Here is a 25601-nt window from a genome sequence, read left to right as displayed (position 1 = left end):
AACTGGAAGCAGGCTGGCTTTGCAAAGGTTGCAGCATAACTTCACCACCATGCACAGTGGTTTCTCCACAGCAAATTCACCTGCAGAAGCTTTTCATTTTAGCAAGAGATGAGCTGAAGTGCTTCACAGATGCCACATTTTCTTCTGAAGCGAGCAATGAAATCAGCCACAACACCCTGTGCTTGCTGCTGAGGGGAGAAATGAGCCTTCATTCCCTCTTGGCATTGCCCAAGATACACACCCAGAGCACCTGGGCTGCAGCATCCCTGTTTTGGGGGGGTCTTTCACCATTCTGGTAACCCCACGGCCACTCCCCCCACCACATGCACACCATGTTACTTTGGGATGAGAAACAGCACATTGTAAAGTTAATTTAATTGTGGAAAAAAATCCCCTGGCAGATATAGGTACCTTATAAAGAGCTACACACATCTGCTCCAAGCCAGGTCTTTCCCTGGTTCCTCACCACCACTAGAGCGCTCTGGTGTCCCTGGAGAGTTTCCACGTAACCTGCTCACTTCTGTGCTGCAGCCAGAACCTGAATCATGGCAGTTGTTTCTGTTGAAACCACATCTAGGTCCACGTGGGCTTGAAGTGGGGAAAATATGCTCTGCAAATTAACCCTCCTTAGAGGAGGAATCTCACAGAAGCAGCCTTTGGGGCCTTTTCTGCATTCTCCAAGCTCGCAGGGCACGGGAATAGTAACAGGAAAAATTTCTGGCCATCCTTTCCACCAGCCAACTGCAGAACAGAGTTGAAACAAATTGGTGCAGGCAGTTTGCATGCATGCAAGGGCACAGTAGCACTGCTTTCACCTCATGCCAGGACATCTCTATACACCCCATTGCTACTGCTCTGGCCTCACTTAAAAATCCCAGCACAGCAGAGGAAGGACTGAAGGGAGGAAGATGGGGCCAGGTCATGTCTGTGCTCCCCAGTGCTCTCTGAGGAACACAGACTCCTTGAATTCTTACCTCCAGGAGCAGCTGAAGCAGAGGATGGAGAGGACAAGGGTACCAACAAGCAAGAAGTGAAATCTGAGAACTTTCCTGTTCCTAACAATTTAGGAAAGCATAGATAAGGACAGCACAAACTATTTGCTGTCTCTACACCATGGAAATGTTATTACTTCGAAGATCACCTCCATAAAAAGGTTTTCCATTAGATGGTTCCAGATAGGGTAGTCAGCTCATTAGAGTGCTGGGTTCCTGTACAGACAGCTACATTGACCTTATCTCAGCTGTATAAGCAGGCTATAGAGGATTATTTTTTTTATAGCTGACATCGCCAGTGATTTTGGTTGAAGCCTGTGACACTGCTCAGGTCTATTAGTTGGGGAGCTAAGCTCTCTGCTTCTCCTAGCTGATCACTCCATAGGAAGTCTTCTGCATGCTGCTCCATCTCTCACCCAAACACTGCTCATTCTCATTTTACAGTTAATTACCCCCAATAACAACGAAGAATGCAGCAAGATGACAAGGGTCTCCTAAATGGGGCACACAGACAGCCCCTTTCCTGCATACATCAAGTTCTTCTTGTCACTCAGCCTGATGTTTCTTCTCCTCCACTTTCCGCTGAAGCGGAGAGCTGCAAGGTCTTGGAAAACAGCTTTGCTGCAGGAACTCCTACACCAACAAAATCCTCAGAGTTGCCATTGTTACAACATCTTCCTCAAATTTTATTAAATGCTTACAAAAAAAATCCAGGGGACACAGTAAATTTAAGCAGAAAGCAAACTGATGCAGGAAGAGAGAAGCTGCCCTCCCTCCCAGAGAGCAGAAACAAGTTGAAAAATTATGTTGACATGGGAAGAGGGCAGGAATAAGACTTTAAAGGGATGGGGACATGCTAACACCATGAAGTATAAAGACACGGGAGAGCTCAGAAACAGCCCTGAGAGCTGATTTACAGATCTCAGGTCCAAGGCCAGAGTGCCCCTCTTTAGGGACTCAGCTTCCCCCATGTTCACAGCAAGCCCTGACCTCCCCAAACAATTCATTAGGACGCCTTTTCACCAAGGCAGCTTCCAGCATAAGAGAAGCAGCCGTTTCCCAGATATCCTGCCCACCTCCAGGAGCATAGCAGGCAGGTTATCAACACGCCCACCACCTCTGACATTCAGAAGTGTTTCAATCACTGGCACTGGAGCCCACAGGTTAGAGAACAAGCAAATCCCTTTCCCAAAGAAGGGAGATAATGCCAGTGATCAGCACTCCTCACCTGGGAAAGGAGACCTCCAACCCATGTTAGACAGGAAGAGGAAAGCAGCAGCTATTTGAAACAAAGCTGCTATTGTCCCCGTCAAGACAGAAAAGTGGCAGGAACATTTTGGCATGGGTACGTAACTGTGATTAAAGGATGATCTGGGACTAAAGAAAAGAACAGGACTAAGTTGAATGTGATTTGGTGTACAGAGTAGATGGAAGTCCCTCAAAGCAAATGTTGTAGAGGGACAGAGGCTGCGTTGTAAACAGGGAAGACTTTACCCACAGCTGGCACCAACAGGGTGACAAGTGGTCCTTGCAGTCTCCTCACGCTCAGGATCTGCCCATTGCCCTCCTTTCAAACACTGATTCTTTTACAAGGTTTCTATTGAGCTCCCTCTCTCCCACCACCCAGCCACCAAGAGCCAGAAAAGTAGAAATTCTTCATCATGTAGCAAAAGCCCTGCCAGCTCAGCAGGGCAGCAGATCCCTCTCTTCCAACACTTGAGAAAGAAGAGAGGGAGCAGAGCCACAGCCTCCCATCTCCATAGCAGAGCCAGGTAAAAAGTAAAAAAAAGAAGCTAAAGAGTCACGTAGAAGGTTAAAACAAGGACAGGTTTTGCCAGCTGATCTAATTCCTTTCATCCAGCTGGAGGCAGCATGGGGTATTGCTCACACCCCGAGAGGAGTCAGGCTGTACTGAAGCAGACTGACATCAGGCAGGAGAAGAGAAACATCCTTCAATTATCTTCTGTGGAGCAGAGGAAATAGTGGCATTGAGGGTTGCATCGAGCCAGGACCAAGCTCAGCTGCAAGACAAGAAAACAACAAGTTTATGCATACCATTTGGCCTGTCACAAGCGATGCCCTGGGCTGTACAGGGGTAGCATCTTGTCTAGCAATTACAGGTGGTTTTCTCCCACCCGTTTCCACAAAGCACTGTGAATCAGCCCATAAAGCTTCAGTGCTGCGGGACAGCCAACCGTGCTACATGCCCATGGCAGAGCAGATGCCGAGGGCTGCACGTCTGGCAGAGGTCACGACTGCCCAGGCAGAGGGAAGGACGTGCTCCTGCCCAGCCATCTCTTCCCAAGGAGCAGATCAGGAAGTTTCCTTCAAGCCCAAGAAAGCCACTAAAGTGGAGAGTGTGTTCCTACAGCCCTGGCAGCCGCAGCTCTCCGCTTGGGACCATCTGCAGTAGTATCAGGTTCCTTCAGCTCTCGATCTGCTCCCTGCATGACAGCTGGTGCAGCCGAGGGACTCCAGCGCACAAATGACTTTTCCATTGCATGATAAATGACTCCTCCATGCTGACACTGTCCCCACCATTCCCAGTTTGGGGTTGATTGCAGATGGAGCAGAGTCCAGGAGAACAAGTTGGGGTCCAAGGGTGGGTGACCTCCCTCCACCCACAGGCACTCAACCAGCAGCAGGGAAACCTAACCCTTTGAAAGCCTCTTGGCTCAGCTTCTAGCTCAATTTCCTTCCAGCTTATCACAAACCCACCCAAGTTTCTCAGGCGGTATTTTCCCCTATTGTCCCTGGGTTTTCAGATCTGGCCTTTCCGCTGGCAATAAAGCAAGTCCATCTGTCCCTTTGCTTTTGCTTCATTACATGGCAAGGGGGAAGATGCTCACAAATCTTGCTTGTTGCAGAATTACTCCTGAGCACACAAAGCTCTGAAGGAGACTCAAACAAAGCCAAGCATGACAGGGAAGGCAAATAAATTAAGATCTGATTTCCTTTTGGTGTCTTCTTAGCACCTCTCTGCCTCACTAGTCAAAGACACAAACTCTGGCAGAGTCACATGCTGTGGAAGTTACCACCCACAAGGTCTCCAAGACCCACAGCACAGCAGGTTTCAAGTCAGAGGGATGCTGAGATAGTAGCAAGAGTGATTTTAAGAGCACAGGCTACTGTAACAGACCACAAATCTTGAGATTATAGGGCACAAAGCAGCCTCTAACTTTGGGAACAGAGGGGAGGTTTCCCTGGTGCATGCAGATTATATCTAAACTTCCCACCCCAAGAACCCCCATGCCCTCGTCAGTAGCATCTGGCAGTTTGCAGCAAATCCCAGGCAAGATCCTGCTCTGACCCATGTGGGAAGCTGCATTTTTCTGGGGTGCAGCAGTCCGTAGGACAAGGAAAACACTCAAAGAGCTGATCAGTAGTTGGGAAGTTCACTGCCCTGCCTCTTTAGTATTCCCAACACAACAAACCTGAGGCAGGTCAACCTTATAATTCTGGCTTACCAGTGCTGCTAGACCACAGCTCATCTTGTAGTACAGGCTGTCCATGGGACCACATTAAACAGAGGCAGATGAAATCATGCCACAATCAATCCTAACATCAGGTGCATGTATAGCTCACCTTGCAGCAGATAAAAATCACCCAAGCAATTACCAATTCCTATACAAACAGAACCAGAGTAGTGTTGCACAAGAGCAAGTATGCACTTCAACTGAGGCATTTTGGCTTTCTAACCCAGAAGAATCTAGAATATTCACAGGGCTGGGGAAGAGAGCAGGTATATGATGCAGGAATGGGCTCTCAGCCTTTTTTTGGGCTGGTGCAAACTTGTTTCTAAGAGTAGCTCTTGGAATAGAGCAAGTCTTAATCCCAGCTTTGTGCCTAAGGCATGAAGCTGATAAGCCACTGGGAATGCCCAACAGTTGTCATCCCCAGCTGGCACAAATCCCCTCCGAGCCCCTCGCCAAAACAGTGGGAGGTTTCTCATGCCTGCAGCCGAAATAAATGCATCAGTTGATAGCAGTGTACTACTTGCTAGACACTGCCCAGATCCTGCCCCCACCACAGCCTCTGCTCTGGAGGACAGCTCGTCCACCATGGTGAGGGCTGGACCTTGAAGGCTTTATGCCCCACATGCCACCTCTTCAGTGCTTTCATTTGCTGCTGCTTTTTTTTTTTTTTTTTTTTTTTTTTTGAAGAGTCATCCTTCTTTCCCCCATCCACAACCAGTTTTGTCAGATACACCACCTGCTTGCTCGGTACAGGTCAGCTTCCCAGCCCAGTGCTGACAGCAGCAATACAAGCCCAAAGACAACACCGGGCACTTAAGCTCAAATAGCTGTTCTGCGCTTTATTCAGGATAATTTTCCCACACAGTAGGTATCACACTACACACCCACAGTAACCAGAATGGGTTGGGAGCCACCAGGAACTGAGCAGAGCACATGCAATAGCCCCTCTGAGCAACCCTGACATCACCCCATCGCCTCTTCCTCATTTCAGGATGCTCCGTTGCATCCAGCACCAGGGATTAAGGGGCTCAGTGATTTATGCCTCATTTCATAGCAAAACTCAGCCACTCTGTGCCAAGTGAGAGCCAGGGCAGAGTCAGATTTCTTTTTAGGGGCTGCCAAAGAGTCATGGCAGGTCAGAGGCTGGGTGCTTGGTGTTCCCCAGCCTTGCTCAGGAAGAGAAATAGGAGAACTGAGACTAGTTTTATCTTTCTATCCCCAACACAGACTCTTAGCTCGACTACAGGAAATCTGACCGGTGCTCATCAGAAAGAAGAGGAGATGGTGGTGAGTTAGCAACAGAGAGTGGGAAAAGCAGTTGTGCATCCACCCAGGAGCAGCATAGTGTTGGCCAAAGGGGGTCCAGCTGCAATTGCCATTGGGGATAAGACCCAACTCCGACCACAACCCATTTCTGTTTCACTGAAGAATGGGTGATACAGGGAGGACAGTGGCAATACTCCCCACGGGAAAGAGAAAACTAGGTTTTATCTTAAATTGAGTGCAGAAAGACAAGATTGCCGCTGTGCTTGATGCAGTGAAGAAGGAAATTAACTCCATCCCTGCCGAAACCAGGACACAGGGATGTCTTTCTGCCAGCTGAAATCAATCAAGGCCAGTGTTGACTTTGACTCAAATGACACATGTAGTTTATGGCTGTTCTGTTGTACATAACATTGTATCAGAGTATTAATAACTGGAATTTGGAAAGCCATGAAATGTTCCTGATTTGTGCCTCTGGAGAATGTTTCAAAGCTTCAAAATTTCAGACCTGCTCTGTTTCTCTTGACATTGCCTTCCAAATCCTGTTAGGACTTGCCAAGACATGAACATCTGGGGTCCCAAAGAGCTCTCACTGGATTTTGCGCTAACACCAGGAGCAGGAGGGCTCCAGGTTTGGCAATACAGCTTCCTCCCAGTACATCCCAGTACATCTCTTGCCCTGCTGCACCACTCTCGAGACTGGCTGAGGCTTGGTTGGAGACCTAGCTCCTTGGGGAGACTAAGGAAACCAAGACTGATGCTCTTCTCACATGATACTGACTCCATACTCATAGCTTTTGGAGAGAGGAAGAAGAGGCCTTACATATGAATACTTCAGAGTCTAGCCCAGGGCTAAGCCCATGCCAACTCTAAGCTTTGTGTTTTCTTCCAGGAGATGACAATGCTGATAACAGTATCATCCTCCATCCAGCCTGCTCCCATCCGCCACCATCTTTCTCCCCCTCCCACCCTACCAAAGCCTGGGAAGGACAACCTGCGGCTCCAGCGGCTGCTGAAGAAGGCAGCCAAGAAAAACGCCATCCTAGTTTCAGAGCAAGCCAAGTCCTTTCGGTCCAGCCTCTCACCCGTGAACGAGGCCAGCCCCGACCTAGAGCACAATGAAAGCACTCCCACAGCAGAGACCCCCAAAACCACAGCACCCCCCTCTGCCAGCCTTCCGACCTGCCTCTCTGTCAAGCCCACCACCGATCGTGTCCCCTCCCCTTTCCGAAAGAGCAAGCCTTTCACACTGAAGGTCACTGAGCAGAGGCGCATTGCTGAACACCTCAGGCTCACGACCTCCCCGGCCATGCTCATGCTACACAAGCCAGGTGCTCCTGAGACTCCACAGCAGCCTGAAGGCACGGACACCCACCTTCTCTCTCCAGGTGACCCATCTGTATTTGTTTTCCCCCAGCTTCCTCCTTCCAGTATGCCCAGTAAAGAAAGGGCACCAGAGGTTACCTATGTCACCAAGGTGCACACCTATTTCCACAGTGTCAAGCCACCCAGGGCTAAGACACCCACATCAAATCAGACCCAAGCAACCATCAGCCATGAAGACAAAAGGCCTTCTTCTCCAGCAGCTGAAACAAGCTGCTCTGAACCATCTCCAGGGCAGATACCCACCCCGCTCAATGACAGCAAGGCCACGGCTCCCACACTGGAACCTCCCCTCCTTTCTGCTGCAGAGGCAGAGCCTCCTAAGGAGCCCAAGCCTGCTCCTACTGAAGAGTCCATCAAGGCCCCTTCACCCAAGCCCAGCACCTCCAATGCCCATGCCAATAAGCCAACGACCCATGGAAGTGACACAGAAATATCTGGATCAGAGAGAGCTCCTGAATTACCCAAGCAAGATGGAGACATCCTAAAACCATCAACACCCAGCACTCCTTGGAGGCAAGCACACCCAGAGACAGCAATTCCAGCACAAGCTGACAGTATGGGGGCCACCTCCACAGACACCAAGGCAGAACATGTCATTCAACCTCATTTGACACCCAGCTTACCAAACACCAGCCCTCCCCTCAAAGCTGAGCCAGCACTACCATCAGTAGAAGCAGCAAGACGTCCTGGAGCCAATGCTGGTGGCTGGCATCGCCTCAGAAAGCACTTGATGGTGCAGCCAGAAGCACCCAACTTCCCAGAGCCCGAGCCAGAAAAGCTGGGACAGGAAGAAGGGAGCAAGGAGAAGGACAGCTCTCAAGTAATCATCAGTCAGGACTGCAGGCTGTTTAAATCAAGGGCCACAAGAATGTGGGATGCTATTTTATACCAGATGACAGTCAACAAAGAGAGGAAGCAGCAAGCAGAAGAGAAGAAGCTGCAGAAGGAAGAAAGCGTCTTTCTTCCCCGCCGCTTACCCATTCTTCTACATAAGCCACGCTTCGATGCCCGGAAACTGAAGGAACTGGCTGCCAAACCCATGACAAAGATCAGCACCATGTTCGAGGTGGGCCAGTTTAGACCCAAAGTGGCTGAGGAGCACACCAAGAGCTTTAACAGAACAGCATCAGGATGGTCAGTCAACTGAAGCCAGGCTGCTCCACCAGGCCTGCACCTCTGGAGGTTCCTACAGGGCACCGAGCAAGAGAGCACCTATGTCTAGGTTTACTGCCCCGACAGAGCCAAGTGTAAGGAAAAAAATAAAATTAAATAAAACCCCTGCAAGCCAGCAGCCTCATGCTGTGGGTTTAAGGGTTACTCTCCATATGTAGACAAGCTTAAATGCATAACATACCACATCCACAGGTCATGAGCCAGGAAAGCAAACATGCTCCTGTTTTAAAAAAGCCAACAACAACCACTGTATGCAGTAATACAGGGAAGAGAGGGGAGGCACACAGTGAAGAAGGACAAATTGCCTGTAGAAAAAGCCCAATTTAGAGGAGGATGATGGAATCTGAATTTATTTTATTGTGTTTATTTAAGACCAAGAGAAATCCTAGAAATAAAAGCAGTTGTAGATGAGACAACATGAAGGAATCTGGGTTGCTCCACATCTCCTCTAGGGATTCTTAGAAACTGAACTCAAAGAGGGTACACATCTCTTTAGCTTCTCCACTGAAAGTGCTGTGGAGGGCACCTCACACGCATTTGCTGAGAATAAGGTGGAAACTCATCCTTTCACCCAAGGCACAGACAAGGGACAGCATAAGATATCCATCCTGCTCTCACATAGCAGTTCCCCTGCCTAAAACACTGGACATCATCATTTGATGTCCTCCTGGGTCAGTCTACTAAATCATAGTGCACAGAAGACTAACTTTGTTGCAGTAATCAAGTTCTGTTATGTATTTTACAGTGCTTTAATACAGCTGGGGGTTAGTGTTTTCATGATAACCAGCAAGAGCCTGCTTCAGCATGTGGGTATCCAACTCTGTATTTAACAAGGTGCTGTTTTCTGGGGGTTTCTGCTAACCACATGTAGTCTTGTTTTCAGAGGCAACATCATAATAGTTGCATACCTATTGGTGACTGATGTCCTGAAAAAAGGGTATTTAAAACAAAATCCACAACTCTGTCCATCCACAGGGATAACTGTGCTTTCCAGCATTACAGTCACCCTGTGCATCTCCATCACCACCAATCTTACAAGTGTGAAAGCTGGAGATCAGCTATTTCTGTTTCTCAAGGGACTTTGTCATATGCTTTGTCATATGCTGGCATATTCCTACACAGCTAATATAGGATTGCTATGTTTAGTCCAAATAAGAAACTCGATACACAGCTTTTTACATTCTCTTCATGTGCAGAGGATATGGAGCTGACCAAAATTTCCCCAAGCGAAACTGTGAACAGTCTTAGAAATAAAATCAAGCCCCTTTTGCCTTTTTGAAGTATTCCAATTTTGCAATGATGCTATCAGAAGAGCTCAGTTATAATCAAACCATCACTGAAGTTTTCACTTTACTGGTCTTATCCTCTGTTTTGTAACCCCTTCCCTATTCCAAGGAAAAAAAATGAGAAGGAAGAATAACCCAAGTATCTAAAATTTGGATTTCTCTGACCCCCCCAGTATTCCAGGAAAAAGCTGAAAAGAGGTAGGTTGGAAATGCACCAGTAATCACGAGTGGATCCCAGGTAAGCCTTTGCAGGATAATTCAACATGCTGCAAGAGAAGGCTATAGAGAAAGATCCACGCAGCAACACAAAATCAAAAAGAGTGCAGCTTAAAACATGTAGAATGCCTAATGCAGATAAAGATGACCTTACCGCACAGCAATAAAATGGCACCTTACTGTAGCACAGATAATTGGATGGCTATGCACAAGAGTCTGCATTAGTCTGCATTCACAAGATCCAGAGCATTAGCATGAAGCAGAACAGCCAATATTGATTACACTTGGGAGACTAAGTGAATCTGGCCAGAGAAGATGGTTTCAGAAGCAGTTGCGCTTTAATCCACTTTGTCCTGCAGCAAGGACAACCACCCAGAACAAACCAGCAACTCACACACGGCGATGAGGAATGGCTTATGTCTTGCATCTGCTGGGCTTCCCTCCAGGCTGCATCCACAACCCAGCCCCACTGCACAGGGATGGAGGATGGAGAATCGCCAGTGGGGAGAGCAATGCCTGCAGTGGGAAGCAGAGGAAACCAGGTCTGGCTGCGTGGTTTAGCCCTTCTGCCCCACGAGTAAAGGGCAGAGGCATACAGCAGGCATGGGGAGTCCTGCAGAGACAGACCCTGGCAGGAGAGCATTGCAGAGGAGAGAACAGATGCCTGGAGGCAAGAGGAGAGTTACACCAGTGGTTCTGCATTGGGAGCCATTGCAGCACGTCCCACCATGTTGAGCGAGGGAAGGGGAACGCTGCTGGACACAGTTTGGTTGTTTTTCAATGTCAAAGAGCTTCATGGCAGTTGGTAAGAGCCCAAATTGCCACTTTCAGAAAACCTCTTGCTCCACAGCCTGCTCAGAGGTCCTGCAGCTCAGGAAAGGAGGAGAGGAGGAAAAACTGTACCTGTGCTCAAGCAGCTAGAAAGCTGATAAGGTGGTGTTGAGCGAGTGACATGGGGGTGAGCCAGAAGGGTTTGGGAACAAAAAGGCAACTGTGAAGGGATCTGGCAGTAGGGAAAAAGGACAAACGTAGTTCAGGGCGGTGGAGAGGAGCTGGGGAGCAGGGACCTCTCAGCACACAAAACAGCCAGCTAAAAACTCAAGAACAGAAACAAGCCAAGATCCTCCAAGCTATCGCAGTCATTTTGCTATTCACAGTCAAAAAAACCTTCCTTGTGAATGAGCCCATAGGGCAACAGTGCTGTGCAGTGGTTGTTTGGAGTACTGGGTGGATCCTAGAGGACATCCCATGACAGTCACTGGCCTTTTAAGAAAGGATGCTGGAAAAAGATCAGAGCTGAGGGCACTTTCCTTTGAGCTGCTTGCAGAAGCTCAGGTAGGGCAAACAAAACTTGCTGACAACCTAGCAAAACCTGTTTGCTATAAAGAATTGAAGCTCAGTAGGATCCCACCCGGTGCATCGAAACAGACTTCAGGAAAAAGAAGAGGACTGATCAGAGAGGATACCTTAAAATAGGTTTCTGAAAGCCACAGGCAGAGAAGCAAGTTGAGGATACAAGTCCAGTGGGCTCCTCCTTCTTTACATCTAAAAAACATAGCTTTGGGCAGGCTTGGGTTTGTACTACTGCCCATCTCAAAGTGGCATTCAAGAGAGCTTCTCTTCTAAATGGGCACCACAAAAGGAAAAAGAACAAACAAGACAATATGCTGCACTCAGAAGCCAGCTCCTTGAGGGGGGGGGGGGGGGGATTAGAAAAAAAGAAGGAACACAGTCCCCAGAAGAATTCAGAAACAAAAGGTGTTTTGTAGCAGACAGAGCTATTTATAAGCTTGGCTATGAAATAAAGCTTCTTTTTTATAGTAGGAAAAAAGAGAATGAGCTTGTTTTCACCCCCAACAACTTCCTCTCCTCTCTCAGTGCCAGATGCTGCCCAGTTGGATCCAACCAGTTATCACCTCCCTCTACGCCATTCCTCCTTATTGCTGCAACCCTCTACTATCATCCACTCAAGATAACACCAGGATATCTATTAACATAAACACAATACGAGCATGAGATCCAAAGACCATTTCAAGAGGGCACAGAGACAGCAACCCGTCTCCGCCTTCCCCCTTGCTACACATCAGAGGACGGTCCTTTCTGCTCTGTTGGTCTACCCAGCACAGCAGACGTTTGTGTGCTCCCTACTAGAACCCTATTATGGACTGGTTCCAAGAGGTTAGTGAAACCATTAAAAGTTTTTCCCCTGATTAATTCAGTAAATCAGGGAATTAGACCCCAGAAACATCTGAATTTCAGGAGTACATTAGCCCCCATGCTCAGCTAGAATGACCTCCAGCTATCTACTTCTCCTTGCAACATGAGAGCATAAGAAAAAACAGCAGATAGGCTGTTCCCTTGAACTAGCAAAGGCAAACGCATCTTCACTCAAACAGCAGTAACTAAGGAACTTATTCTGCAGATTAAACTAACACAGGTATCCAGCTTCCTAGCAGCATCAGAAAGTCAAAGACCAAAACAAACCCCCACTGCGTACCCACTCCCTTCCGGCTCAGAAAGTCAGGGGTTTGCCCAGAAGCAAGGCTCCAGCTGTTATCATACAGTGCCTTCCAACTCACCCAAAGTGTAGCTGGCAGAAATAACCCCAACATCCTGCCAGAACAGCGCCAGGAGTTTGTTACACGGTGCAAGGTCATACCCCACCTACCTGGTTAATGAGTTCTCCAGGCATGCTATTGCTCTGCAGCATCATCTATCAACACCTTCTTGTACTGGCCATGGCCTGTTGCAACAAATTTATACTTTTTGCCAGAAGGAGTGGACTGAACAGGAGAGAAAGAAAGAGCCAAAGTCAGCATTTTTCCCCCTCAAATAGGCAGTCAAGATCAAATAACTGAAGCCAGAGGAGCATGCGATACAGTTGTCCGTAATCCCAGAGGGCTTGGAGACAGCCTACTCTCTACTCCCTTCTTGCCCCTTCCACGTAAACTCTTTGTGCAGACTGACCACCGCTTTCAATAAGTGTAAGGTAACACAGCAAGCAAGGGATGTGTAATAGGAAAGGGAAGATGCAATGCCAGGCATCGCAAGGGAGCGGTCATCTAAGAGCTGCAGCCCCCAAGCCAGGGTTGGTTTCACCAACTGGCAAGAGGCGCTTTCATTTACCACATACTGGCAGCAGTACCAATCCAGGAACAGACAAGATGCTTTGATCTTCCTCTCCCAGCCTGGACAGTTCAAGCAGCAGCTGCCTGCTGTATTTCAATAGGCATTCCCACAAATGTACCAGTAGGCACAAAACCCCAAGTGTTGATACTGTCTTAGGTTCAGTTCCACTTAATTTTGCATGTTTTCTTTACTCTCAAGATTAAAAAGCATAACAAGAGCAAAGTAACTCACATTTGCAGTTCAATTTTAGCCTAGAAGGCTGGGGCTCCCAACCCGTGGCCTGAGAACAACATGCTATTCAAGAGACCCTTCAGTATTACTGGTTATAAAATGATTTTTGCCCCCATTTTTACTAGGGCTGAAGCGATAGCAGCTCACTGTTAGGAAGAGCTCTTAGGTATGCAATTGCATTGATAGATACAGGCAGCCCTTGTCCCTACAGAAAGAACATCACCATCTTCTCAATACTTCCAACCCAGCTAAGAGCTCTTTTCTTTTCCACAGCAGAGCATGTGGTCTCATACTCGCACAGATACTAACTCACCTTGATGTTGGTCTCGGATTTGGGATTGCCCTTCTGTTCCCAAAGGCTTCTTTTACTCACGATGTCTCCAGCCACAATATCCTGAGAAGATGATGTTCTCATTACCCTTCACTGCTAACGCTGCTGAACATGCCTTTGTTCATGTCCCTTTCAAACCCACACACCTGACCTTTTTTATTTATAATATCACATCATCTGACCTGTGACAGCTGCAGCTAAAACCCATGACTGTGAAAACGTCTTCTTATTCCCAGGATATCCTATGTTTTCTTCTCTTACTCTCTTCAACAAGAGCCTGGATCAGAGATCCAAGATGTTTATTTTCTTAAGTTTGTTAACTATTTAAGACATGCTAACATCAAGGCTTTTTTTATGTGGAAGGAATTTTGCTCACATAAACACAGATTTGCAACCCATGTGTTACAGAATCAGCCTCGCTCACAATGACCAGAAAGTGAAATTGAGAGCAATACATAATACTCTCTGTATTTTCCAATTTTACAAGATTTATCATCTTTGTACTAGATCCAACATTGTACTCAACAACTGGAGCTCAGTCCTAGCACCTGCAGAAGACATACACATTTTCCACACCAGCTGAATTTATGCCCATTTCAAAGCAGAGCCTCAACCGGCATCACAGAGGCCTTCCTAGCTGTACCACCAAGGAACAATTCAGGACCCTAGCAGAGATGAAACGAAGCTCTGAGGCACAAGGCCTTGTAGCCTGACAAAGGAGATTGGATCTCTAATATAGATGTCTTTGGAGCTGGTGGGCACCACCAATGAGCCATGCCAACAGGCTAACGCAAGTGTAATGCAAGTTGTGCCCAGAGGCCAGCCCCTCTTCCTCTGCATAAGCAAGGCAAGTCCTGCGAGTGCCGTACCTTACAGGGCAGGGACTTCACAGCAGACTGAGCTGCGACCTCTCCGGTCTCCCAGAGGCTTTTTGTGCTGGCTACCATCATGCTCGTGGTGGGAAGGTCGAGAGAGGGCTGTCGGACAGGTTTTGGAGCCTTTGTGGATGTCTGGAAAACAAACGGAGAAAGATCACTGTCGGGGAGAGTGTGCTTTTTTTTTTCCCCGCTGTAATTGGAGGTCCTCAGGTATGAGAGGTTGTAAAAGGGAACTTGTAGGGTCTTGCTAGTTCCTGCCAGATGCTCCCACCCTTGAGGAAACAAGGATGGGGCAGCTTGCTAAAGAAACCTACTTTATGCTGTGAAGGGAGATACAGACAGGAGAAAGGGCTGCTCCCATCCAAGGGAGATGATTCAGTTGTCACGTCCCAGATGGTACAACTAAGAGGCACGGTGGGAGAGCAACGCCCAGCAAAGAGGGCTCCTTGGAGAGTGGGGACAGAGAAACTACACAGCAGCCCACCTCAATAGCCTGTGTGTACTGCTCCAGCCTGTCATCAATCTTCGACACAGGGAGGGGAGGCTGGGTCTTCTTTATGCTGTTACTGGAGAAACAAGAAGAGGATTAAGGTGATCCCCCAGTACCTCAGGCAGAAGGAAGGACTTTGAGGGCTACAGGCAGCCTGTCACTCCTGCCCATACCCACAGCAGGGCCCTCTGGCATCTTCCATTTGGAGGAAGGGACCTGCTTTACTCCAGGGCCCACATCAACCCTAGGGTTCAGTGACTCAGTTCTGTCCGTGATCTAAAGTGGGAGAGAGAAGACAAAGATATTACTTTTCTCCACGGACCTCAGATGGATGTAGGTCACCTTGGCTGACCATAGTTCAAACTTTTCTCTTCCCTGCTCCCTCACCCAGATTTTGGTTAGAAATGCCTCACTCAGTCCCACGTTCCCACACTGAGCATCCCTTTTCCTTCTCCTTTCCAAGGCAGGCGAGCAGAATCCCAACCAAAAGCACCAGTGCACAGTAGCAGCCCAACCAGTTTCAGGGGCAAACCAACAACACGCAGCTTGAGTGACAGCTGAAACAGCAACCAAGACCATTTTACCTGCTCAAGGACCAAGTATCTCAGACACTTGGTTTCCTAGCCAGACACAGGAGAGAAAGTGACAAGTGTGGAAAAACAAGGGGGAAAACTAGAGGCACTGCCAGCCACACCTGCAGAAGAGGAGCCAAGCATGAGAGGAGCACAGGTATGAGTTACATCGCAGCTTATCCACACCAGAGAAGCGCACAGACAGGGCAAGTCAGCACATGGAGCCACCTGCAAGGCAGCCCTTCAGGTCAAGCCATCAGGAAAGAGAGAGTTTTGCACAAGAGGCTCCTGTGCAAGAACTCTTTGGCCGATACAGGAAGGCAAGCAAACACTTCACAACCACTGAATAAAGGAAAGCTGAAATGTTGCTAAACCTCACAGCTCTTTCATGCCCCAGAAAAAAAGAACACAGAAAGAAAATCACTTTCAGGTCAAAGGGGAGGCTATTTCTTAACAACAGCTCCTACAGAGCCAAGGAGCAGCAACCAAGTAACAAGGAGCCTCCTCTCCCTGTATACTGCTGCCTGCGTCATAGGAAACATCACCTACCAAGTTAGCAGATAAAAAGCAGTGCTAAGTGCTCATTTTAAGACACTTACAGGATGCTAGCGCTAAATTTTAGCTAAGCAGAAGACAAGACAGTGTCACAGAGAGGACACATTTAACAGCTGTGCCCAAGAGCACAAGGCCCATTAGAGAAGAGCACAACCACCAACAGACAGTGCAACCCTGGCTAACAGAGATCAGCTAGGGAGGGTCACTCTGCCGGGTTCCAACACAGCAGCATGACAGATATCCCTCCAGCCAGCAGTTTCTGCTGGGCAGGCTGTCCACCTGCTACCAGCTTGCTCCTTTGCTCGGTGCTGCCTGAGCCATGACTTCAGAGATTGGATTGCCCATCCCTCTGGGACATTGATGGGCAGGCTGGCATCTCATGGGGCATAACAGCACCTGAAAGGGGAATCGGGTAGATCCCTGCTCATGTCTCAGCTTCTCAACCACAAGCAGATAAGATATCAACAGAAAAAAAATCTTGCCAACCCTGCCAGAGAGATGCTGTGCAGGTGCAAACCACCCACAGGTGCTTCCAAAAGGTCATAAATGAGCATCAGGTTAAACACAGAGGGGCCTAGAAACAGGTTGTAGGTGACAGTAGATCTCAGCATGACAGTCTAGGTGGGAACAAACTTTTCCTAAGCTATTTGGAGACCACCTCCCTCTGCCCTGTAGGGCAATTCCTTGAGCAAGAGTCATGCATTTCTCTGGTCCAAAGCACTTTCTAAAGGCCAGAAGAAACCACAGTTGCTCACTCAGCCAATCTCAAAACTCAGAGCTCACAAGCAGTCTGGGACAAATACGGGGCTGCTACAAGGCTTCCCCCCTGCCACCACACATCCATTTCAGCCCTCAGGACACACTGGCCCTCTGAACCCCAAAGACCCCATCACACTGCAGCCCAACATCCACCCGCCCCAGATGTGTACCTGGCCTCCACCAGCCACAGCTGGCAGGGGAGCTCACTGCCCACTGCAGATGCTCTCATCTTTCCACTGCAAGCAGTGTTTCTGCTGCATGATCCCATGCCAAAACACCTTCTTGGTGGTCAATGTGTTTAATTCCTAGTGTTCACACAAAGCCCTGCTAGCTGGGGTGTAAAGAGACTCCTTCCTTTGGAAAGATCCCAAGCTCATATTTTTCCTGAACAGCTTTACATTCGGCTTTGTGTATTGGTGAGCTCTGACATCACCATTATAAAACACAGACACCATGTTTCTAAACCTTTCCATGGGCTAATCCTAGCAGCAGCAGTTAAGCTTAGGTCAGGAAGCTATGTGTGTTTTGGGGTTGTAACGATGAGAATTTCAGCACATAAAAGGCACTGGAAGTGTTTCCCACATTTCCCCACCGGTCCCACTCAGGGGATATGCTTTGGCCACTCCCACCCCACTTTTCAAACCTAACATCAGCACATGGCCTGCATCCCAACCCACCCTTTTTCCCCTCTCTATTTAATTTTTAAAAGGCTTCTCCATAAAGAGCAAGCATCTGATGGTTGTAGATGATGAAACCTTCCTCTTACAATCTATTTACTAGTGCAAGAGGAAGTGCTCATACAATCCTCCCCGTCCAGGAAATATTGACTAAGAAGCAAATAGCACAGATATAAATGCAAAAAAGCAAAGATAACACCAACAGCAGATTAACTGGCTACCCAGGCTCCTCACCATTCCCCTCACTGCTATAATCAACAAGCTTAGGGCTTACAAAGACAAAAAGCCATTTGCTACAGAAACCACTTATCTGTAGCTATTGTATTTAAAAGCACATGCACAGAACTGAGGATTGCAAATGCAACAGAAGTCATGAGATGCAATTCAGGTGATGTTAAAAATGGAAGTTTCGTAAGAGCATCAATGCAGACAGATGCGATTGGGAAGGTCACAATGCTTCAGAGATCGGGAATCCCAGTTTGTTTAAAAAAAAAAAGTCATACTTTCTGAGTTTATTCTAAATAAGATAGGGAAATTCCAGTGCTTCAAGTTTTTGGGAGTTTTTTTGGGAAGGGAAATTTCATTTTCTGATTAAGTTCATGTGTCATCTTTGACCAAATACACAAGCTTAAAGCACAGACATCTTTCTCAGTATTACAATATTCCCTGGAGTCCTCAATGAACTTTAGACGTTTACGGTGATTGGCAAAGTATACACAGACAGAGACAGTTACAGCCTCCAACAGCTCAAGCAGGCAAAGCAGGAGGAGAGGAGGCTGACAACCAAGGAAGAGGAAGGAAACAGATCAAGTGATTTGTCCCAGCCTGTAGCAGGAGTGGGATAACAGGATTCACACCCTATCTTACCGCAAGCCCTAGGTCATCTTTCCTCACCATTAGCTAGGTGCTCTATTGCAACAGCTGCCATAGCCACCACAGGGGCCCCAGGAACACAAACCTTCGTGGAGCACACAGCGGTGTGGTCAGAGCACAGCTCCTCCTCTTCCAGGCTGGTGGGGCTTGGGGCCTTCTGGCGTTTTTCTGGTGTTTCATCATCTTCTTCATTTCTCCTCCTCTTCTTTTCCTGAGTGCAGAAAATGAACAAGCCAGGAAGTGAGCTGGTCAAAGTGCTTACTATGCAACAAAAGTGATTTTTCCCCTGTCTCCCAGGCTTCCTGCTTTACACTAAACAAACACGTGAGCGCAGAAAATTTGAGTTCACCTCATTTACTTTTGAAACATCCGGGAAGAAAAAGCTCATGTGTTAATGGGGGAGGGGGGGGAAATCAGAGAAATTTTGCAGGTTCAAGGTTCCAAAATTATATGGAAAGGGGTCCTTGCATCAGTTAATAAAGACTTCTTACCACTATTGAGATAGGAAAATGTGAATTTCTCATTTAGAGGCCACAAAGAGAAAGAGCAGCTGCCTTTAGAATAAAGGGCTAGAAAGAGTCACACACACAGTTCAAATGTAAAAAGCATACTAGCTTCAGCAAGTCAAAATCCATTTACAACAGAAGATATTTGCAGCTCAGCCGCCCTAATGGACTTGCACACCACTCAAGTTCCAGCTTTGTCTCTCTTGTTTACCAGGAATTACACCTCATCAGAAGAGCAAAGAAAGAAAACTTCAGCTGGGAGCAATGCAAGATTTAGAGATACATAAAGCCAAAGTGCTCCAAAGGTGCAATAAAGGCTGGGGAGAGGAAAACAAGCAGTAAAATTTAGATCTGAGTTCTCCTGAAGAGCTACTCACTGCCCACAAAACCACAGGAGAAATAGCAGCACTTTCCTTCTTGGTATTGCAGGGACATGACTAAACCACCACAAGCTCTGGGAGCAAACACACCACCCTCACAAGACGGCAGAGACTGCCTGCAGTGACCCCAAGAAGGTCATAGGCAAGAGTGGCACCAGCCCCAGGTTATGCCATGACAGCTTGTCTACGTGGGCTCAACACCCAGCAGTGTAAGCAGCAATGGTGAGCTGAGTTCTTGGAGAACAGCCCCCAGCCCCAGCTCTCCCACCAGCCCTGTGGAGAGAAGAAGGTCAGCTCCTCCTGATCCCACCTCTTGCTCAGCTTTCTCCTCTTCCTCCTGCTCTCGGACCTGTTCTTCCTCTTGGCACAGCCTCTCTTCCTCCCCAGTAACCACATTCTCCTCCCGGATCTCCTCCGGGCTTTCCTGATCCAGCTGGATCTGCTCCAGTTTGACTTCAGCTTCCCTCACACCACCGTCCTCTTCTTCATATGACTGTCGTGGAGACCTAGAGGTGGGGGAGAGAGGTCAAAGAAGCAAAACACATTTTTATGAGCCTACAGACACCATCAGGTGTCTCAGACCTCTAGAAATCCAATTTTATCACTCCCCCAAGCCTACAACTTGCTGGGTGTTCTACACCAGGGCTCACAGCCACTTCCATGGTCCCATCCACTTCCAGGCACCCAGGTGTAACAGCAGTCACATCACACTCCCACACTTTGAATACCCAGGACACAGCTTAACTAAGAGTTGTGGCAGAGCTGAAGGTATCTGCACCTTTCCAGCCTCACCACAGGCAAGACCTGCAGGAAAACAGAGATCAGACAGACCTGAACACCAGGTCCTGGCCACCGCTCAGACCCCAGGCAGAGAGGACACTACCACCATGATGTGGTGCTGGCTCGATTCTCTGCTCTGCTACAGCCAAAATCCCAGGTCAGCCAGCGTGCTCTGTGGTCCTGGTGCACAAACACAGACCTGACACTGTCCCCACAGTTCCCAGCATCAATTCAATGTGGAGCACCAAACACAGCCTTCCTCTCCCTTAACTCCTCTTCCATGTTAACAGAGCCTCTCGCTGGAGGAGGATCCAACCAATAACACATGAACGTTCTTCCCAAGATCCCCCTTTTCCCTAGCTGAAGCTAAACTGCAGGGCAAGGCTGCACAGCCACTCACGTGGGTTGTTTGTTTTTTGTTTGCAAGGCACAGTGCTTCACAGGCAATGCTATATCCACACCTGACCCTGAGCCTCAATTTTACTCACCAGAATAAATGACACCTCTACTCATGACACTCATGTCATAGCCCAGCAAAACAAAGGAGTCCCAAAGCAGCCAGGGTCACCCCTTGGCTTAGGTTTAAAAAACCACAACAGGGTTTGTACAAGAGGATTCCTCCAGGCCTCCGAGGCTGCAGAGAGGAAACCCAGGAGTATGTTTAAGCAATCAGCTTTGCAAAAGCAGAGCAGCCCGTGCTTTTGGGCACAGACTCGGTGGGAGCACATAACCCCAAAGCTCTCACTGGCTCACAGCCATACACCAAGATGTTATTGCCATATTACTTTCCCCAGACAGAGAATAGCTTTCTCTTCCCACCCATTTCTTAGAAAATCACCTGGCTTGTGACAGCAAGGCTAGAGAGCTTGCTAGTGGGCAGCTGCCAAAGTACAAGGCTGGTTCACCGCTTCTGCCTCACCAGCCAGCACCAAAACATGAAAAAAGTTCAAGCAATGCTTTTCCACCCACATCTCTGCTGCTGGGAAGGCAACTCACAGGACAGCTACCGTCCAGCCCTCCCAACTGCGCACATAGGGAAAAGGCCGATGCATACGCTGGCTCGCTTGGCTTGCTACTAATCATCCTCCCACGACAGCACAGTCACCAACAGCAAACAGGCTCTGAAGGTTTTATAGCCCGGGTAACTAGTTTCTCTTAACCAGGATGCCAGCAATGCCTCCAGCTAAAGTGCAAGCTCATATTAAAAATTTAGACCAGCAGATATGATGCAGTCTATAGGATGCCTTTTGCACCACAGCAATTTTGTATGGGAGGCAGCTAGTCTGACCCAGCTCCCACCCTCTTGCATGCAGCTGATAGCTGTGGGGGCATGGATCTGCCCCCACAAAGTGGGGAACCAGAACCAAGAAGAAAACGTGCCTTAGCACCAAGGCCCTCAGGGAATGCACAAACCATTTTAGCTCCATCCAAGGGAGAGCAACTGTCTCCATCCCCTCAGTCATAGCCACTGCCTAAACACCCTTCACATGAAAAAACAGGGTTTGTTCCATATTCAGTTAAGCAGGAGAGAGGGGAGCTGGGAAACCCTGGCCAGAGCACTGCTTGTCCCAGCATGGGGCATCCTAGCCAGACACACAGCCTACCTGGGATCACACCGCACTCCAAGCTTGTCCTTTGGGTGAGGCAAGTAAGCAAGGAGGAAGGGAAAAGCTGCTGAAGGGACTTTACAGGACACAGCCACCTGCTTTTGCAAAAAGCCCACTCCCAGCAAGCCCACAGGGTGCGATCCCCTTCAGCTGCCTCTCCCAGCCAGCCTCCAGCCCAAGGCCTACTCACCTACAGCCGCTGCCTTTAAAGCACCACCCCTCTCTGATGGGCTTCACCTGCCACGGGTGCCACCTCCCCTGCTCAGCACCTTCCTGCCCCACTACAGAATAAACACAAGCATCACATAAAAACCCAAGGAGCAATTTCTGGAGAGGATAATGCAACACTTCCAGCTAATTCTCTTTTGAAGGCCAAGAAGGGAATAGCAGCAGCTGCCTTTCTCTCCGGACAAGCTCTTTGCAAGGGGGTGGAAAAAGAGGCAGCGTGCCAGAAAGCAGATGGGGCTGATTTCTAATTGCTCTAATAGATATGATAACAGTGCTACAGCAAGGTGCTTGAGCAATGTTTGTAGAGGCTGGGCTACAAACGTACAGCTTGCAGAGTGGTTTAGCTACAGTGTTTGGAAAAAAGTAAGAAAGAGGCGAGCTCTATTTATTTGTTCAGCAGTAAATAGTAATCTTAGGCATTTTTTCAGTCTCGGGGGTAAAGAAGAGGCTGTGTCATCACAGGGTAAAATTCCCTATAAAATCAAGCCGCTGAGAGAGATAAGTCATAGAGTTCATATGCAGGTAGATGGTGTCCAAGGGAAATGGCTAAGGCAGGAGTTTGGTTCAGCTTGGCAAGGGGAGAGTGATGGGAGATGGGGACTAAACAGCCAGCACACAAGCACATCTCAGGGCTCTTTGCTGCCTGTTTTCCCCCACTGAAAGAAGAGTCAAGCACAAGGTGGGCTGGGGCTATAACACCCAGTGTGCTGCCATGAGCCAGGAAGCAGCAATAACTTAGAACAGCTTTTTAGGCTGGCCTGGATTATGTTAGAGGCCATTTCAGCCCCTGCAGCAGCTCAGGTGGCTTAAATCCGCTGTTGTCACTCCTCCAAACCTAGGCGTCCTGGCAGGCTGCCATTGCTTGGAGTGCAAAGCTTAATCCAAACATCCCCGAAGCCTGGGGCAGTCCCTGAGCCTGTTCCTCTCCGCTAGCCTAAATGGCAGGCAGAGAGCATCCATCCCAGCAATGCGGGACCCATCCTGCCCCTTCTCGGGGACAGTCCTTTTGCTGGGGATGTTGGTTCCCCTCCCCTCAGTCCGGCTGTGTCCTACACACCTCTGTTTGCGCTGCTCAAGCTTCTGGGACCAGTCACTGAACCCCTCATCCTCCTCCAGCTCTGAAGTCCCGGATGGCTTAAAGTCATAGCTGAAACACAGCAAGAAGGAAAATAAGGGTGAGAGAGATGCAAAAAAACCCAAACCTAGCGTGAACGAGCCCCAGCCTGATACTGTCCTTCTCTCCCTCCAGTTATTGCATCTTCTTTCCTCTGACTGCTCCCAAATGGCACTTGAAGCCTTATCCTCCGTTACAGGAAAGACACCTTTGCCACGTGCTTAGGAGCACCCTTGTACAAAGCGGTCTCTCAGGGCATCACTGCGAGATGGAGAGGAAGAAGGAGCAGCTCTGTGTCTCCAGCAGGAGCGACCCGCTGCCTGCCTGGTCTCTGGGGCCGCACGCAGGTGAGCAAAGGACAAGCAGCACATCAAAACCAAAAAGTCCGTGGTATTCTTTTGCATCGGAGCTGGCCCTAACTTGTTTGGACCAGAGGTGTTTCAAACTCCGTTGCTGTTTGTCCTATGTTTGTACGCAGCCCCATAGAAAAGAAATCAGTAGGAGCCAGCCTGAACAGATCACTGGATGAGGAAGGCATGAAGACCCAAAGATTAGGACACTGGCTCAAGTTCTGGCCTGGATCCTCATGTTCCCCTACAGCTTTGAGCCAGTCACATGCACTTGCATGACTCTGGCTCCCTGCCTGTGAATACCCTACTGCTGTACGGAGCTGCAGCCCTCCAAGGGCACACAGCTGACGGCACCAGATGCAGGCTGGCTGCGCACAAGGATTGTTGGTTGTTTTCCCTATTTCTTTCCTTGCATTCGCAAGGAGAATCGCCTCCCAGATGGGGGTCCTAGGTGGGCAGCCATGTTGCAAGCATCGGCCTGAGGAAGTGGCTTCACAGATGTTTTTGGGATGCAGGGCAGTCACGTCATCTGGGAATGGGAATTAGGATGTGTGACCCACAGATCAGTTTAAAACTCAGAGATTCAAAATACGTAATAAATGGTTAGTCTTTTCTTTGCCTTTCCGGGCTCTTAGGAGGTGTCAGGAGATGCTTAGCCTCCTCCGTGATCCTGGTAGCTTGAAAGATGGGGCATTTCTCTGAGATTCGGGTGTCTCATATTGAACTGACTGCAGGAGCTGAGGGTTTAGGAAAAACATGTGCCCTCATCAGCTCACCGGGGAGGGTAGCAGGGGGTGCACACCAAAAAAGGCCGCTCAGCCACAAGTTTGAGCACAGCCCAGCTCCTGCCACACTTCAGCATCCCCTTAGACTGCTGAGCACGATACAGTGTTGGTCTAGAACATTGCAGCCCAGGCTGGGTTATTTTCTGCTGCATGTGTAGCAAGCAGTAGCTTGTGGATGCCCCAAGACAATGCTCAGGAAATTTGATGCAGAGCCAGGACAGGACCACGGATCTGCTGAGTCCCAGATCAGGGCTTCAGGCGAGCTGCAGTGTTGATGATGCCCAAGGCAGAATCGCTCCGGTATTTGTGGCCCCAGCCACAAATGTGTGCTCAGGCTATCAGAAAAGTTCCCGGGGAGCAAGGGAGAGCAGCCGAATGCTGTTTGAAAACTGGTTGCTTGCCTGTGCCCCTCTGCAAACCCGGCCCCAGTGGAAGCACCAAGCCAGCACAGCCCCTCAGCACTGTCTAAGCTGATGTCCATCCCTCTGGTTCCCAAGGCTACGCATGTCTTTTCTGCAAACCTGCCATTTTGGGGGTTATGTCTCTTTTTTTTTCAGTGGGGGAGGGAGGAGAGGAGCTTCGCTCTGTCCCTTTGGTGCAAGGAAATGCCGAAGGCGAGTTTGCACAAACAGGAGTGAAGAGCGGAGGGAAGGAGGGGGCAGTGTTTACACAAGAGAGAGGGAAGCTTTTCAGAAGATTAATAGCCAGGGCTGACCCTGGCTGCATGAGCAAGCCCAGGTGGCTGTCAGCAGCTGCAGAAGAAACCAGGGGATGGCCAGAGAAGAAACATCCTTCCCAGTGAAGGCTGACCCAGCAAGCTCAAGCATCACGGAGCAGGGAGCAAAACCCCTCCTTTTAGGAGTTCTTCTTGTCATTGCCCCCTTCGCAGATGTTTAAGCACTCAATTAAATTTGGGCACTGCCAATGGTCCCATGGGGTCAGCAGCGTGTCTGTGCCTATGCCCACAGGACCGGAGCCTGCAAGCTGGGTTACTAGGGCTGCTGCACGCAGCTCTGTGCCCGAGGCCACTCACAGCATCTCCCGGTAAAGCAGAGACCAGAGATCTTGTCGGCCGTTTTAAAGACTTTTGAGAATTATTTTCCAGCCCCCATGTGAAAGGGGGTTTGGAAAAGCTAACAATTATTATTACCTTCCAGATCTTCTGTTTGATTTTAGGGCAGACTGCAGTGGGTTTGTCTGCAGAATATCACTGGGCTTATTTCCACAAAAGATTTTGAAGCTCCTTTGCAATGCTTTTAGACAAAAAAAAAAAAAAAGTCCTGAATAATTTTGAAAGTATCTGAGAAAAAAACTGATCTTTTCATGGAAAAAAATAGATTTTTATAAATAGCTTTTGCTATTTTCCAGTAAAATGAAGCTGCTGCTTCTCTCAGACTATAATCCCAAATCCTGCCGCCACTTTTCCATTGTGTTTAATACATTTAGAAAAAGCTGAACTCATAAATAGTGGGAAGACTGGGGTCTTTAAGACAGAGTTTGGCAACTCAGAGTGCAGACTGTTTTTTGTGCCAGCCCCAGTGCTGCACAGCACCTGGGCTGCTGA

The 25601-nt window shown here is 48.6% G+C and overlaps 2 protein-coding genes across 7 annotated transcripts in view; one reads left to right on the top strand and one right to left on the bottom strand.

Moving 5' to 3' along the window:
* LOC103920693 (proline-rich protein 33) overlaps positions 1-11488 on the top strand; it is a 19769-nt gene extending 8281 nt beyond the window's left edge. The window contains exons 3-4 of one of the 6 annotated variants that reach the window (XR_663805.1): positions 5696-5755; positions 6281-6406. Coding sequence is in view for 2 of the 6 variants with exons in the window: in XM_009328524.1 (XP_009326799.1) it covers positions 5696-5755; positions 6624-8264 (1701 nt within the window). In the remaining 4 variants the exon portion in view is untranslated. Of the gene's footprint in view, positions 1-980; positions 1003-1436; positions 2758-5695; positions 5756-6280; positions 6407-6623 lie in introns of those variants that run through there. The other 5 variants (XM_009328524.1, XR_663806.1, XR_663807.1 and 2 more) reach the window with 5 other exon arrangements.
* The window catches only part of LSP1 (lymphocyte-specific protein 1), a 20169-nt gene continuing 2842 nt past the window's right edge, over positions 8275-25601 (bottom strand). Inside the window, exons 2-10 of the mRNA XM_009328595.1 lie at positions 22846-22935; positions 19484-19679; positions 18309-18498; positions 16503-16552; positions 16023-16045; positions 14846-14927; positions 14353-14493; positions 13466-13546; positions 8275-12575 (exon numbers count right to left, since the gene is read on the bottom strand). Of these exons, the coding sequence (XP_009326870.1) occupies positions 12486-12575; positions 13466-13546; positions 14353-14493; positions 14846-14927; positions 16023-16045; positions 16503-16552; positions 18309-18498; positions 19484-19679; positions 22846-22935 (943 nt within the window). The 3' untranslated portion in view covers positions 8275-12485. The remainder of the gene's footprint in view (positions 12576-13465; positions 13547-14352; positions 14494-14845; positions 14928-16022; positions 16046-16502; positions 16553-18308; positions 18499-19483; positions 19680-22845; positions 22936-25601) is intronic.

This window comes from Pygoscelis adeliae, unplaced genomic scaffold (genome assembly GCF_000699105.1).
Source record: "Pygoscelis adeliae isolate BGI_AS28 unplaced genomic scaffold, ASM69910v1 Scaffold166, whole genome shotgun sequence".
NCBI classification, from domain to species: domain Eukaryota; kingdom Metazoa; phylum Chordata; class Aves; order Sphenisciformes; family Spheniscidae; genus Pygoscelis; species Pygoscelis adeliae.
This window is presented reverse-complemented; position numbering and strand designations above follow the sequence as displayed.